Source organism: Equus przewalskii, chromosome 8, assembly GCF_037783145.1.
Source record: "Equus przewalskii isolate Varuska chromosome 8, EquPr2, whole genome shotgun sequence".
NCBI classification, from domain to species: domain Eukaryota; kingdom Metazoa; phylum Chordata; class Mammalia; order Perissodactyla; family Equidae; genus Equus; species Equus przewalskii.
Genome location: NC_091838.1, coordinates 81,349,124 through 81,363,311, shown reverse-complemented (window position 1 = coordinate 81,363,311; position 14,188 = coordinate 81,349,124). Strand labels below are relative to the sequence as shown.

General features: G+C 42.3%; 1 protein-coding gene across 50 annotated transcripts in view; it reads left to right on the top strand.

Annotated features, from left to right (window-relative positions):
* Positions 1-14,188, top strand: part of PTK2 (protein tyrosine kinase 2) — a 279,886-nt gene that overhangs the window by 239,976 nt on the left and 25,722 nt on the right. For all 50 annotated transcript variants that reach the window (XM_070631065.1, XM_070631067.1, XM_070631054.1 and 47 more), the window contains 3 exons: positions 1,521-1,607; positions 5,193-5,330; positions 6,124-6,255. In XM_070631065.1, coding sequence (XP_070487166.1) covers positions 1,521-1,607; positions 5,193-5,330; positions 6,124-6,255 — 357 coding nt within the window. The remainder of the gene's footprint in view (positions 1-1,520; positions 1,608-5,192; positions 5,331-6,123; positions 6,256-14,188) is intronic.

Below are 14,188 nucleotides of genomic sequence, written 5' to 3'. Positions count from 1 at the left end.
AGCAGCCTCACCACACAGAGATGTTGGAGTCAGGCAGTTCTGCCATGACCAGCTGTGCAGCCTGTTCACATTGCCTGGCTTCTCTGAGCCTCAGTTTTATCCTCAGTCAAATAGGGCGGTGCTATTGCTTGGTAGCATTGCTCTCAGAATTGTCAGACTGTGTGTAAAGCACCTAGGTCTGCACATAGAGATTTAACAGGCCCTGACAGCGGGACTGGAGCAAGGACAGAAGTAACCGCAGTCCCAGTCAGGATCCGAACACGCGCCACGGAGGAGAGCAGAGGACTTAGGTGTGTGTTAGGTGGGAGAAATAGGAGCCATTCCATGAAAGAAGTAACATGTGAGAGACACAGAGGACAGGAGGTGATCTACAGGGTGAGGTGGGAGACACTCCAGGCCGAGGGGATAGTGTAAGCAACGCCATGGGGGACACGAGACTGTTTTTAGAGACTCAGACTTACTCAGAATTTAACTCTAGCAGAGCATGTGTTCATCCACGACCCCGTGTGTCCATGGGAAAGAGACACAGGCCTTGCGTTTCCTTTTCTCCCTCAGGCTTTCTGGGACCTGAAGCCACTTCCTTTCGTTCTGGTCTTAATTTGGTTGGTGAATGATGGGTTTTCACTTTGTTAAATCCCTCAGGTTTAGAAGACTTTGTTGTCTTACCTGCTGTTTCAGACTAAACCATTCTTTTGCTGTGAACTTTAAATTCACGTATCTCAGAAACAGAATGAGAATTTTAGAGCTGAAAGTGACTTTAGAGTTACTCTGGCTCAACTCCCATTTTGTAGATGAGGAAATGGAAACCCATTGGTTTACTCACTTGCCTGAGGTAACACAGCCAGTAAGTAGCCAAGTATCTAGCTCACTGCACAGAAAGCATCCAGATTTGCATTCCTTTGATTACAAATGGCGTCGAGCATCTTTTCATGTGGCCATTGGTATATCTTCTTTGGATCTACGCAAGTCCTTTCCCCACTGTTAGATTATTTATCATTTTATTGTTGAGTTATAAGAGTTATTTATATAGTCTCAATATGAATCTCCTATCAGATATATGATCTGGAAATATTTTCTTCCACTCTGTGAGTTGTCTTTTCACTTTCGTGATGGTGACGTTGGCAACACAGAAGCTTTTAATTTTGATGAAGTCCAATTTATCTTTTCTTTCTTTTGTTGACTGAGGTTTTGGTGTCCCTTGCCTAACCCAAGGTCGCAAAGATTTACTCCTACGTTTTCTTCTAAGAGTTTTATAGTTTTAGCGCTTATATTAAATCAATGATTTATTTTGAGTTAATTTTTGTGTATGTTGTGAGGAAAGGGTCCAACTTCATTTTTTCACGTGTGGATATCCTGTTGTCCCAGCATGAGTTGTTGAAAAGACTATTTCCCCCATTGAAATGTCTTGACATTCTTTCCGACTAAGCTGTTTTAGAGATATACATTTTTTTATTCTTTTCAATAAAACATAAATTTACCAAACTACTCATTCATGTGATGCTCTGTTGATTTGTTCACAGCCCAGCAGACCTGGTTATCCTAGTCCAAGGTCCAGCGAAGGATTTTACCCCAGCCCACAGCACATGGTGCAAACCAATCATTACCAGGTATACCAGTCGTTGCAGGTAGATGTGTTTTATTCTTCAGCACATTTGGGGGTGGGGAGGTAGAGTGTGTATGTTTGTGTTTTTTATTTCTCTACTTATGAGTATGATCTGGCGAGTAGAAAGCTAAGAAAGTAGTCAACCTCCTAATTGTCTAAGTGAATGTTGTTTTGACGTCCCCATGTAGACGGCTGTATCCACTCAGTCTCAAAGTAGTTGGGGCAGGTGTCACATCCCCCACAGCTCTTGGGTCCCTTCCCTTCCTCTGTTCTGGTAAAGTGCAGAGAGAATCCAGTGGACACACTCTATGCCGAGGTAATGTTAAACTGGGTGGTTTTTCTGGAAGGCAAGAATAAAATTCAAAATTACCTTAAAAACCAGGTGAGATGCCATATGGACAAGTGTGGAAAGAGTGTAATGCTTGTAGACCAATATCCTGTACAAATTAGAGAAGATTATCCTTGAAAGAAAAGGCCCAGAAGCAAAGTCAGTAGTTTCTTTGTTTTTGTGTTTGAAGGAAGAGTATTAGCTTTTTTAAGGCGTAATTTACTTACAGTGAAGTGCACAGATCTTAGTTTTGACAATTGTATACACCAGTGTACCCCATACCCACATCAAGATACAGAACATTTCTATGACCCTAGAGAGTTCCCCAGACCATTTCCTAGTCAGTCACCTCCTGCCCAGCAGCAGCCACTCTCTGACTTCAATTACGAGAGTCATTTTGCCTATTCTAGAATTTCAGATCATTGGATCAACTGGTGTGTCCTCTTTTGCACTCAGCGTCTTTTACTCGGTGTGATGTCGATGAGTTGAGGGTGTCAGCACTTCATTCCTTTTCAGTATTGAGAAGTGTTCTGTTGTATGACTGTACTACAGATTGTTTATCTATAATAATGTTATTTTGATAATTAAAAAAAAGAAATTTGTCAGATAATTTCCAAGAAATAAAATCATCTCTTGTCATTTGTGCTGTTTATGGCTTTGTTGTAGCAGAGTGCCTTTTATAGCACTGGGCTTTCTGCTGTCCATGTTCATAACTGGTTAACTGGATTAGTTGTGATAACCAGACTTTACTAGAAAGTGGGTGACTGAAGAATAGCTGAAATCCAAATGAATAATATATGATTTATTGATGATGATGAGCTAAATAAAACATGACGTAAATTAAGGCCTCTTGGATTCATATGGATCAAAATTCTCAGCTGTTGTTACTAGGGTACCGGGGGAGAATGTAGGCTGTTTCTTAGGAGAAAGGAAAAGACCTTGGTGCTGGTGGTAGTTTAGAGCAGTATTCGTGGTTTAGAGCATGTGTTAGTGGTAGTTCAGAACGGTGAATTGGGTACATCAGGCTCTTTACCTACTTGACTGCCTCCAGATCCCAATATACTAATTCTGAAGCGGAGCCCAGGAATATCCCATTGTTTACAAGCACCCACAGGTGATTCTAGTGCATGACTGAGAGCCCTGTTCTGGGAGACACTGTACTAGATACCCACTTCCCTGGGGGAAAGTGTAAATCATTTGGGTTCTCCAAGGCAGCTCGTCATTCAGTAAGCTGGCATTGACTGTTCATCCCCTCTGTGTCCAGCACTGTTCTAGGCACTGGGAACAGGAAGATGAAGAAGGTATGCCCTCTCCTGTGAGAGGAGCTTTCAGGGCCCCCCGTCACCAGAAGCCTAGGTTACTGATTCTCTCATGCTATGGCTCATCACCAGAGGGATGAGCGAGACGGAACCCTGACCCAGGAAAGCGGTCAGAGCAGTTGGAGGTGTGTGAGTGGCCTAGGAAAAGAAGACCCACGTGTGTGATCACTGAGACCCGAAGCTGTGGCAGACAGTAGAGGACCTGGGGCAGTCCCAGCGTCTGTGCCTTGGCAGTTCAGAAAGTAGAGCTCAGTGGGCACTGAGCAGGAACTGGGTACCAGACTCGTTCAGAGAAGACATGGCAGCGCCTGCTGTTACAGAAAGAGAATGTGCTCCGTGTCGTGGCAGCCTCAGTGGGTCCCGGCCCTGTGGCTGGGGCACGTCAGTCTGCAGGACCTCCACGACTTGGGGCTCTGCTACAGGTTGGTCAGTGCTGCCTCTCCCCCTGGAGTGGAAAGCCCCGAGGACAGGGACTTGGCTGTGCCTAAGTGCCTGTAGCACCGTGTAGAAGAGACTGAGTTCAGGGAGGAAATAGACACATTCGTTTTTCCATCAAATGAATGATTAACCTCTCCCAAGCCCCAAGCTTCCTTAGCTTGTAAATGAGAACAGCTGTAGGACATTTCCTGGTGTTATTTCATGTTCCTTTTTAGCCTAAAGTGCTCGTTTGATCCTCCCGCGTGGTTGATGTTATGGAGAAACCTCCTTAAATCATTTGAAATCTCTTTGTTGCAAAAATTCCTAAAAGTTCTCTGGCAGTAATATATCCTTTCTGACCAAAAATAGTCATGCTACAGCATTTCATGTTTAGTATAATTTTTTTATTAAAATATTTTCATTCAGGTAAACTGGGAGCGCTATCTGTACATCTTATTTGAAAGTTTATTAATTACATATTGTCAGTATGCAATTTTGGTATAAATCAATGCCTAGAGACCTAACAAATGCATAATATCTTTGTTGAAAAGTGTGTTGAAATTTGAAATATGGATTTGGCTGTGCTTTATCTCATTAAAAAATCCACTGACAATCCTGGCCATCCAATACTAGCCTAATGAGTTATGGAAAATACTGATTCTGTTCTCTGTCCTTCGCTTGAGTGAGGGAGGGAACCATATAAAAACATTCCTCTTATTTTCCTTCTGCTTTGAAGTGTTTCTCCACATCCAACTGAATGTCTTCTCTGCCTTGGTCATTACTGTTAGAACATGAAGGCAGGACTTCTCCCACCATCTGCCTTGTTCATTAGAAGACAAACATTTGGGGGGTCGGCTGTTTGTTGTTGGGGGAGCAGTAGCAGGGGGGCAGGAAAGGGAGTTCTAGGGCAGTCCGTGGCTCAGCCACCTTTGTGGCCTCCTGTTGTTTTCGCATCCAAGGATGGTGTGCGCTTAGCATTGTCCTAAGTGTAAGATTCCAGAGTAGATGGTTTCTGACTTTCTAGTGCGTGTTTCCATTAGTTGTCTAACACAGCCGTGACAGATTACATTTCTCGAGGCTTTGGTTGAGAATCCATTTCCTTGCCTTCACCAGATTCTAGAGCCCGCTTAGTTCCTTGGCTCCTGGCCCCCTTCCTCCGTCTTCCCAGCCAACAGTGTTGTCTCTCTGACCGCTCTTCAGTGGTCACATCTCCTTTTCACTCCCCTTCTGCTGCTTTCTTGCACTTTTAAGGACCCGTATGATCACCTTGGGTCCAGGGGATAATCAAGGATAACCTCCCCATCTCGAGATTCCTAGTTTATAATCACATGGGCAGAGTCTCTCTGCCGTGTGAGGTACCACATCCGCAGGCTCCAGGGATTGGGCCGTGGGCATCTTCAGGGGGCCGTTATTCTGCTGCCACAGTATTCTCTGTAAGCTTAGTTACTTCCTTTCACACGGGAAGAGAACTGTGCAGAAGTTACATTGCATCAGAACGTGACCCTGCCACCTTCCTTGTCCGCAGGTCTCTGGCTACCCTGGTTCACATGGAGTGACAGCCGTGGCTGGCAGCATCTACCCAGCTCAGGCATCTCTTTTGGACCAAACAGATTCATGGAATCATAGACCACAGGAGATATCAATGTGGCAACCCAACGTGGAGGTAAGTTGGATGTTCTTCGGCTTCAGTTTGTTAACTGATGAGGCTTTGCCCAGGTACCTTTTATTTCTAAATCCACAGATTTATTGATTTTGATGGCCTAATTCTAAGATGAAGATGCTCCTTTTACTGAAACGCTTTTTGGTTCTGTGAATCTTGTTTACTAAAAGAAAGGAGAGCTGCTAAGTCAGCAGCCCATTCATTTGTTTAGAACAACCCTGAGGTGAACACAATTAGCATATTACAAGAGGCGGAGGAAGAAAGGGGAAGACCGAGCCACCAGCTCTGTGGACTGTGTTAATTCTTACTGAATTTTCCTGGTAAACCAAGAGCCACTCCAGTAATACTAAAAATTATTTCTTCGAATCTAAGAACATCTACAGTCGTCTGCTGTTCATGTTCTTTTCCTTGGAGCACACGTGTTTAATGACTGCTTAATAGTCCAATATGTGTATCTATCAAATTTAATCCTCCTGTTATTTGACTTCCAGATTGTTTCCACTTTTTTACTGTTATTTAATGATGCGTCCTTCGCACATATCTTGGGTTATTTCTTTAGCATGAATCCCTGCAGGTGGAGCTGTGAGCTAAATGCCTGCGTACGTCGTAAAGGTGCTTGGCACATAGTAACTTGCAGCCTCCAGAAAAGTTGCTCCTTCACAAGCAGAGTATGCGAGACCCTATTTCCACCACTTTTGCTCTTTCTCTTAGTTTTTTGGAAAGATACCCAGAAGAAAGTAAGAGCATCATAAATAGACTTCTGAGAGTGGCCGTGCTGTCTTTAAACCTCTTCTAGGACTCAGCGGCTCTGGACCTGCGAGGAATCGGGCAGGTGTTGCCGGCCCACCTGATGGAAGAGCGGCTCATCCGACAGCAGCAGGAGATGGAAGAAGATCAACGCTGGCTGGAAAAAGAGGAGAGATTTTTGGTAATTATGTTGCAGAAGCTTTCTTCCGCTTTTTAAGCCCTGCTGGAGTCGACTATATTGCAAATGATTGCGAGAGTTCATCTTTTCCAAAGCATGAGTTAATAGTTTTATATCTGGTCCCTAAAACTTGCAACATGGGTTATTGTTATTTGCTTTTCTTGAATTATTTTTTCAAAATAATTTTCTCAGATTTTTGCAGTGGCATTATGGACTCAGAGGTGTGAGCATTTCAGTGGGTTTCACATTACTGCAGTCTTTACACACAAACAGCTCCCACTTAAATGTCAGCTTGCACATAAAACTTTCTGCCCTGCTACTGCAGGATGTGTAAACAGACAGCCCAGAATCCCAGGGTTTGCCTTCTTGGCATTCCTCTCCTCGTGGTCTCACAAATACAGACCTCCTCCCACATGTATCTGGAGTTGTGTGTGAGAAATGTCTTCCTCAGACAACTCTTGTCGACAGTGTCTCAGAAGTCCCCTGCAGACAGACAGAGCGAGCGGTCTCTGTGTCTCAATTGATACAAGGGCCCCTTTGGACTCATGGCCCCACTGCCAAGCACTTCTGTGCCTTCAGCCTCAGAACCCACTTCCCCACCACCCCACACAGCTGTTTCGGTCTCCCTGAAGTAGACTGAAAAGAAAGATGGCTGAAAGGAACCAGGACTCGTCCTGTTTCCGCAAAGGCTTGAGTTAGTAACTCTACCTGGGTAGTCCAGCCAGTCCTTCATGTGCTGACTCAGTAAACGTTGCTGGATGCCAACTGTGTCACGCTCTGTACTGAGGGACAAGCTACCAGTGAAGGCAGGATACGACCCTGTTTTTAAATCGCTTGAAGTCTTACAGGCACAGAAACGTTTAAATCGATACGCAACGGTATTATAAGACTGGTTTCAAACTGTGTTCTGCCGAATTCATCAACATGTGGTTCTGATTTCATTCTTTATATGTGGCTTTCTTATTTTAAACTGTGGTTTAAAATTAAACAGAGCAACCTGCACAGTCAAGTTTGGTGAAGCAGGTTGGCAGAGAGGCCAGCGCCCTCGCTGCAGGGTGTATTGGGGATGACCTCAGCAAGCCTGCCATCTCCGAGTGCGTATGGGAGCACATGAGGAGCCGTGTCTCGCCTTTTTCTGTTTAGCCTGCAAACATCACACTCACTCCACACTCAGTTCACTGCCAGATGGGACTACTGCACTCTTACTTAGCACAGACCCTTGTCGCAGTCCATCTGTTAAGATAATACGTAATACCACATGCCAGTCACCGTCTTATGCATTTCTCATATGGAAAGTCATTCAGTGTTCACAGCTGTCCTGTGAGGAAGAGACAGGTCCAAAATCCTTTTTCTGAAACTCTGAGGGTTCCCTGTGCTTCAGACTTCAATATATTTTCAACTTTAGGAAGTTGAAGTAATATGATGCTCGTGCCATGTATGATGTCACACTCCGACAGGACCCCAGAGTTGAAAGCACTGATGATATTCCTACAGTAAGACGCATTAGCACGCATGAAGACAGACTCTCATTGGCTCAGGTCAGGTTTTGCCACCAAATTAGTTTGCTTCAAACGTAAAAAAGCAAATAAACTTCCCAATCTTGAGGACTTTTTAGATTTTGGAAACATGGATAAGGGAATTTGAATCTGTGCCTTTATTATCTTCATTTTACAGATGAGGAAATTTCCCAGGGTCACCCAGCTAGTGTATAGCAGAGCCAGAATCCAACCCAGCACCCCAGCCCCAGGGTCTGTGGTCCTGACCATTCTGCCTGCTGCCCTGGCTCGTGCTCATGGGGCACGTGGCGCCCATACTCGCTAGACCTGCCGGGTATGCTTCACACAGGTTCACAGTAAGGTGTATGAGCTGTGATAGACATCTTGAGGGATCTGCTGTGGAACAAACGTTTCGTACTATACTTGCAAATTTCTAAATTAGCTACTTGAAGCAAATCTTGAGATTGTAAGGCAAGCTATGAAAGATGGTTATTATTTACTACTAATAATAGGGTGAGTCTGTCTGGATGTTGAACCTGTTCTGAGAATGCAGCTGCTGTTCCCTAGCCCTACATTTTAAACTTTTTGCCCAGACAGCCTATTTTCTCACATCAGTTTGTGTTTTAACAAGTAAACATTACAAATTCTCCAAACTTGAGTTAATATTTGTAAATGCTGGTGTCTTGTGTACGACTGTGTTTGGACAAAGGGCTCACTACCAAGAGTGTGCAATGCACTGCTGTGCTGTTGCTCCGATGGCGTGCAGCGTGAGCAGAAGAGGGCCCCGCGAGTGCTTAGTGGAGTCAGGGAGGCTCGGAGTCAGGATCACGTGAGAGCCGAGGCTTAAAGAGGAATTGGAGTTTGCCAGGTCAGCAGGCTCAGGAGGCGCATTCCAGCAGAGGGAGCAGCATGTGTCATGACTTGAGTTGTAAGCCTTCTCAGAACTGCCTGTGCCGGCGTGACTAGAGCTCGTGAGAGGAGGATAGAAGGCAGGTTCAGGCCAGCCTTCGTCTTCTGAGTGAAGGGCTCAAGACACGCGCCGACTCTGCTGGCTGCTCAGTGGTTGGGTTTTTTTCCTTTTAATTGAGATAATTTACATACAGTGGACCACACAGATCTTAAGTGTATAGTTGGATGAGTTTTGTTAAACACGTAAGTCCACAGAACCCGTGCCCCGCAAGCAGAACATTCCTCTCACTCCAGATAGCTTCCACATTATGTTCAGTTACGGGGCTGTATGAAATACCCCACCGGGGGTTCTGATCTTGCCGTATCACATCTACAGGGTAACACGAGGCGTGGGACGGCCCCCGCGTCCTTGGCTCCTTGGCTCTGAAGAAGGACATTCCCCATGTTTGTTCCTGACTTCCTTTATTTCTCCCATACAGCTTTTGTAATATTCTTTAAGTTCATGTCTTGCTTCCCTTATTAAATTGTACCCGTTCATTTAGAGTTTCCTGTCACTGCTGTAATGGTATCTCATTTTCATTGAGCTTTTTAGTTGTGTGTTTTTTTCCTTAAAGATTAGCCCTGAGCTAACATCTATTTCCAATCTTTTTTTTTGCCTTCTTCTTCTCCCCAAAGCCCCCAGTACATAGTTGTATATTCTAGTTCTAGGTCCTTCTAGTTGTGGCATGTGGGGCACCACCTCAGCGTGGCCTGAGAGCGGTGCCATGTCCACGCCCAGGATCCAAACCAGTGAAACCCTGGGCTGCTGAAACAGAGCACACGAACTTAACCACTTAGCCCAGGGGCCGGCCCCTAGTTATGTATTTCTGTGTGTGCGTATGCAGTTGATTTTTAGGAATTTATCTTGTATTTTCCAATATTTATCACATGAAATCTTTTTGACTGATTTCCTTGGATTTTCCAAATGCATGGTTGTTGCTTTTTAAAACACATTTTCTTCATTTTCAGTATGTTATATACTCATATTTCTCTCCCAAAGCATCTCTTGTCAACTTTTGTATTAAATAGGTCCTGTTTTTCCTGATTTTATTATTTTTTTAATTTTTTTTATTAAGATTATGATAGATTACAACCTTGTGAGATTTCAGTTGTACATTATTGTTAGTAATGTTGTGGGTACACCACTTCACCCTTTATGCCCTCCCCCCACCCCCCCTTTTCCCTGGTAACCACTGATTGGTTCTCCATGTCTATATGTTAACTTCCACCTATAAGTGGGGTCATATAGAGTTCGTCTTTCTCTGTCTGGCTTATTTCGCTTAACATAATACCCTCAAGGTCCATCCATGTTGATGCAAATGGAACAATTTGGTGCTTTTTTATGGCTGAGTAGTATTCCATTGTGTATATATACCATATCTTCTTTATCCAGTCGTCAGTTTCTGGGCATTTAGGTTGGTTCCACATCTTGGCTATTGTAAATAATGCTGCAATGAACATAGGGGTGCATGGGATTCTTGGGATTGCTGATTTCAGGTTCTTAGGATAGATACCCAGTAATGGGATGGCTGGGTCATAGGGTATTTCAATTTTTAACTTTTTGAGAAATCTCCATACTGTTTTCCATAGTGGCTGCACTAGTTTGCATTCCCACCAACAGTGTATGAGGGTTCCTTTTTCTCCACAACCTCTCCAACATTTGTCACTTTTGGTTTTGGATATTTTTGCCAATCTAACGGGTGTAAGGTGATATCTTAGTGTAGTTTTGATTTGCATTTCCCTGATGATTAGCGATGATGAACATCTTTTCATGTGTCTCTTCGCCATACTTATATCTTCTTTAGAGAAATGTCTGTTCATGTCCTCTGCCCATTTTTTGATCAGGTTCTTTGTTTTTTTGTTGTTAAGCTGTGTGAGTTATTTGTATATTATGGATATTAATCCTTTGTCGGATAAGTAGCTTGTAAATATTTTTTCCCAATTAGTGGGCTGTTTTTTTGTTTCAATCCTGTTTTCCCTTGCTTTGAAGAAACTCTTTAGTCTGATGAAGCCCCATTTGTTTATTCTTTCTATTGTTTCCCTCATCTGAGGAGTTACAGTGTCCGAAAAGATTCTTTTGAAACTGATGTCAAAGAGAGTACTGCCTATATTCTCTTCCAGAAGACTTATTGTTTCAGGCCTAATCTTTAAGTCTTTGATCCATTTTGAGTTTATTTTTGTGAATGGTGAAAAAGAATGGTCGATTTTCATTCTTTTACATGTGGCTGTCCAGTTTTCCCAGCACCATTTGTTGAACAGACTTTCTTTTCTCCATTGTAGGCCCTCAGCTCCTTTGTCGAAGATTAGCTGTCCATAGATGTGTGGTTTTATCTCTGGGCTTTCAATTCTGTTCCATTGATCTGTGGACCTGTTTTTGTACCAGTACCATGCTGTTTTGATCACTGTAGCTTTGTAGTATGTTTTGAAATTGGGGATTGTGATGCCTCCGGCTTTGTTTTTCTTACTCAGGATTGCTTTAGCAATTTGCGGTCTTTTGCTGCCCCAAATGAATTTTAGGATTCTTTGTTCAATTTCTGTAAAGAACGTCCTTGGGATTCTGATTGGGATAGCGTTGAATCTGTAGATTGCTTTAGGTAGTATGGACATTTTAACTATGTTTATTCTTCCAATCCATGTGCATGGAATGTCTTTCCATCCCTTTATGTCGTCGTCAATTTCTTTCAAGAAAGTCTTGTAGTTTTCATTGTATAAATCTTTCACTTCCTTGGTTAAATTTATCCCAAGGTATTTTATTCTTTTCGTTGTGATTGTGAATGGGATTGAGTTCTTGAGTTCTTTTTCTGTTGGTTCATTGTTAGTGTATAGAAATGCTACTGATTTATGTATGTTGATTTTATACCCTGCAACTTTGCTGTAGCTGTTGATTGTTTCTATTAGTTTTCCTATGGATTCTTTGGGGTTTTCTATATATAAGATCATGTCGTCTGCAAACAGCAAGAGTTTTACTTCTTCATTGCCTATTTGGATTCCTTTTATTTCTTTTTCCTGCCTAATTGCTCTGGCCAACACCTCCAGTACTATGTTGAATAGGAGTGGTGAAAGTGGGCCCCCTTGTCTTGTTCCTCTTCTCAGAGGGATGGCTTTCAGTTTTTGTCCATTGAGTATGATGTTGGCTGTGGGTTTGTCATATATGGCCTTTATAATGTTGAGGTACTTTCCTTCTATACCCATTTTATTGAGGGTTTTTATCATAAATGGGTGTTGGATCTTGTCGAATGCCTTCTCTGCATCCATTGAGATGATCATGTGGTTTTTGTTTTTCATTTTGTTGATGTAGTGTATCACGTTGATTGACTTGCGGATGTTGAACCATTCCTGTGTCCCTGGTATAAATCCCACTTGATCATGGTGTATAATCTTTTTGATGTATTGCTGTATTCGGTTTGCCAGAATTTTGTTGAGAATTTTTGCATCTATGTTCATCAGTGATATCGGCCTGTAGTTCTCCTTCTTTGTGTTGTCCTTGTCAGGTTTGGGGATCAGAGTGATGTTGGCTTCATAGAATGTGTTGGGGAGTACTCCATCTTCCTCAATTTTCTGGAATAGTTTGAGAAGGATAGGTATTAAATCTTCTTTGAATGTTTGGTAGAATTCTCCAGAGAAGCCGTCTGGTCCTGGACTCTTATTTTTGGTCAGGTTTTTGATTACTGTTTCTATTTCTTTACTTGTGATTGGCCTATTCAGATTCTCCATTTCTTCCTGGTTCAGTTTGGGGAGGTTGTAAGAGTCCAGGAATTTGTCCATTTCTTCTAGGTTGTTCAATTTGTTGGCATATAGTTTTTCATAGTATTCTCTTATGATCCCTTGTATTTCTTTGGTATCTGTTATGATTTCTCCTCTCTCATTCCTAATTTTATTTATTTGAGATTTCTCTCTTCTTTTCTTGGTGAGTCTGGCCAAGGGTTTGTCGATTTTGTTAATTTTTTCGAAGAACCAACTCTTTGTTTCATTGATCCTTTCTACTGTCTTTTTAGTTTCAATATCGTTTATTTCTGCTCTTATTTTTATTATTTCCCTCCTTCTACTGACTCTGGGCTTTGTTTGTTCTTCTTTTTCTAATTCTGTTAGGTGTCATTTGAGGTTGCTTATGTGAGCTTTTTCTTGTTTTGTGAGGTGAGCCTGTATTGTGATGAATTTCCCTCTTAGGACTGCTTTTGCTGCATCCCAAATGATTTGGTATGACGTGTTCTCATTTTCCTTTGTCTCCAGATAATATTTGATTTCTTCTTTAATTTCTTCAATAATCCATTGTTTGTTCAGTAGCGTGTTGTTTAGTCTCCACATTTTTGCACCTTTCTCTGCTTTATTCTTGTAGTTGATTTCTAGTTTCATAGTACTGTGATCAGAAAAGATGCTTGATATTATTTCAACTCTCTTGTATTTATTGATGCTTGCTTTGTTTCCCAAAATATGGTCTATTCTTGAGAATGTTCCATGCGCACTTGAGAAGAATGTGTAGCCTGCTGTTTTTGGATGAAGTGTTCTATATATATCTATTAAGTCCATCTGGTCTAATTTTTCATTTAATTCTATAATTTCCTTGTTGATTTTCTGTCTGGATGTTCTATCCATTGGTGTTAATGGGGTGTTGAGGTCCCCTACTGTTATAGTATTGTTGTTGATGTCTTCTTTTAGTTCTGTTAAGAGTTGCTTTACAAATTTTGGAGCTCCTGTGTTGGGTGCATATATATTTACAAGTGTTATGTCTTCTTGGTGGAGAGTCCCTTTTATCATTATATACTGTCCCTCTTTGTCTTTCTTTACTTGATTTGCTTTGAAGTCTACTTTGTCTGATATTAGTATAGCGACACCTGCTTTCTTTTGTTCATTGTTAGCTTGGAGTATTGTCTTCCATCCCTTCACTCTGAGTCTGTGTTTGTCTTTGGGGCTGGAGGCAGCATATTGTTGGGTCTTGTTCTTTGATCCATCCTGCCACTCTGTGTCTTTTGATTGGAGAGTTCAATCCATTTACATTTAGAGTGATTATTGAAATGTGGGGGCCTACCGCTGCCATTTTATGTCTTGTTTTCCGGTTCTCTTCAATTTCCTTTGTTTCTCGTCCCATGGTTTAGTCTGTTCTGCTGGAGAGCTGCTGCTCTCTGTTGTTGTCCTTCTACTTATCTCCTTTGCTCTTGGTTTTGTAGTCCCTTTCCTTTTTTTGATTTTTCAGGAATGAGGGTTTTCCTGAGCATTTCTTGAAGAGCAGGTTTGGTGGCAGTGAACTCCCTTAATTTTTGTTTATCTGGGAAAGTTTTTATTTCTCCATCGTATTTGAAGGATATTTTCGCTGGGTAGAGAATTCTCAGCTGCAGGTTTTTGTCCTTCAGATTTTTGAATATATCATTCCACTCTCTTCTAGCCTGTAAAGTTTCTGCTGAGAAATCTGCTGATAGCCTGATGGGGGTTCCTTTGTAGGTTAATTTCTTCTGGCTGGCTGCCCTTAGTATTCTCTCCTTGTCGTTGACCTTTGC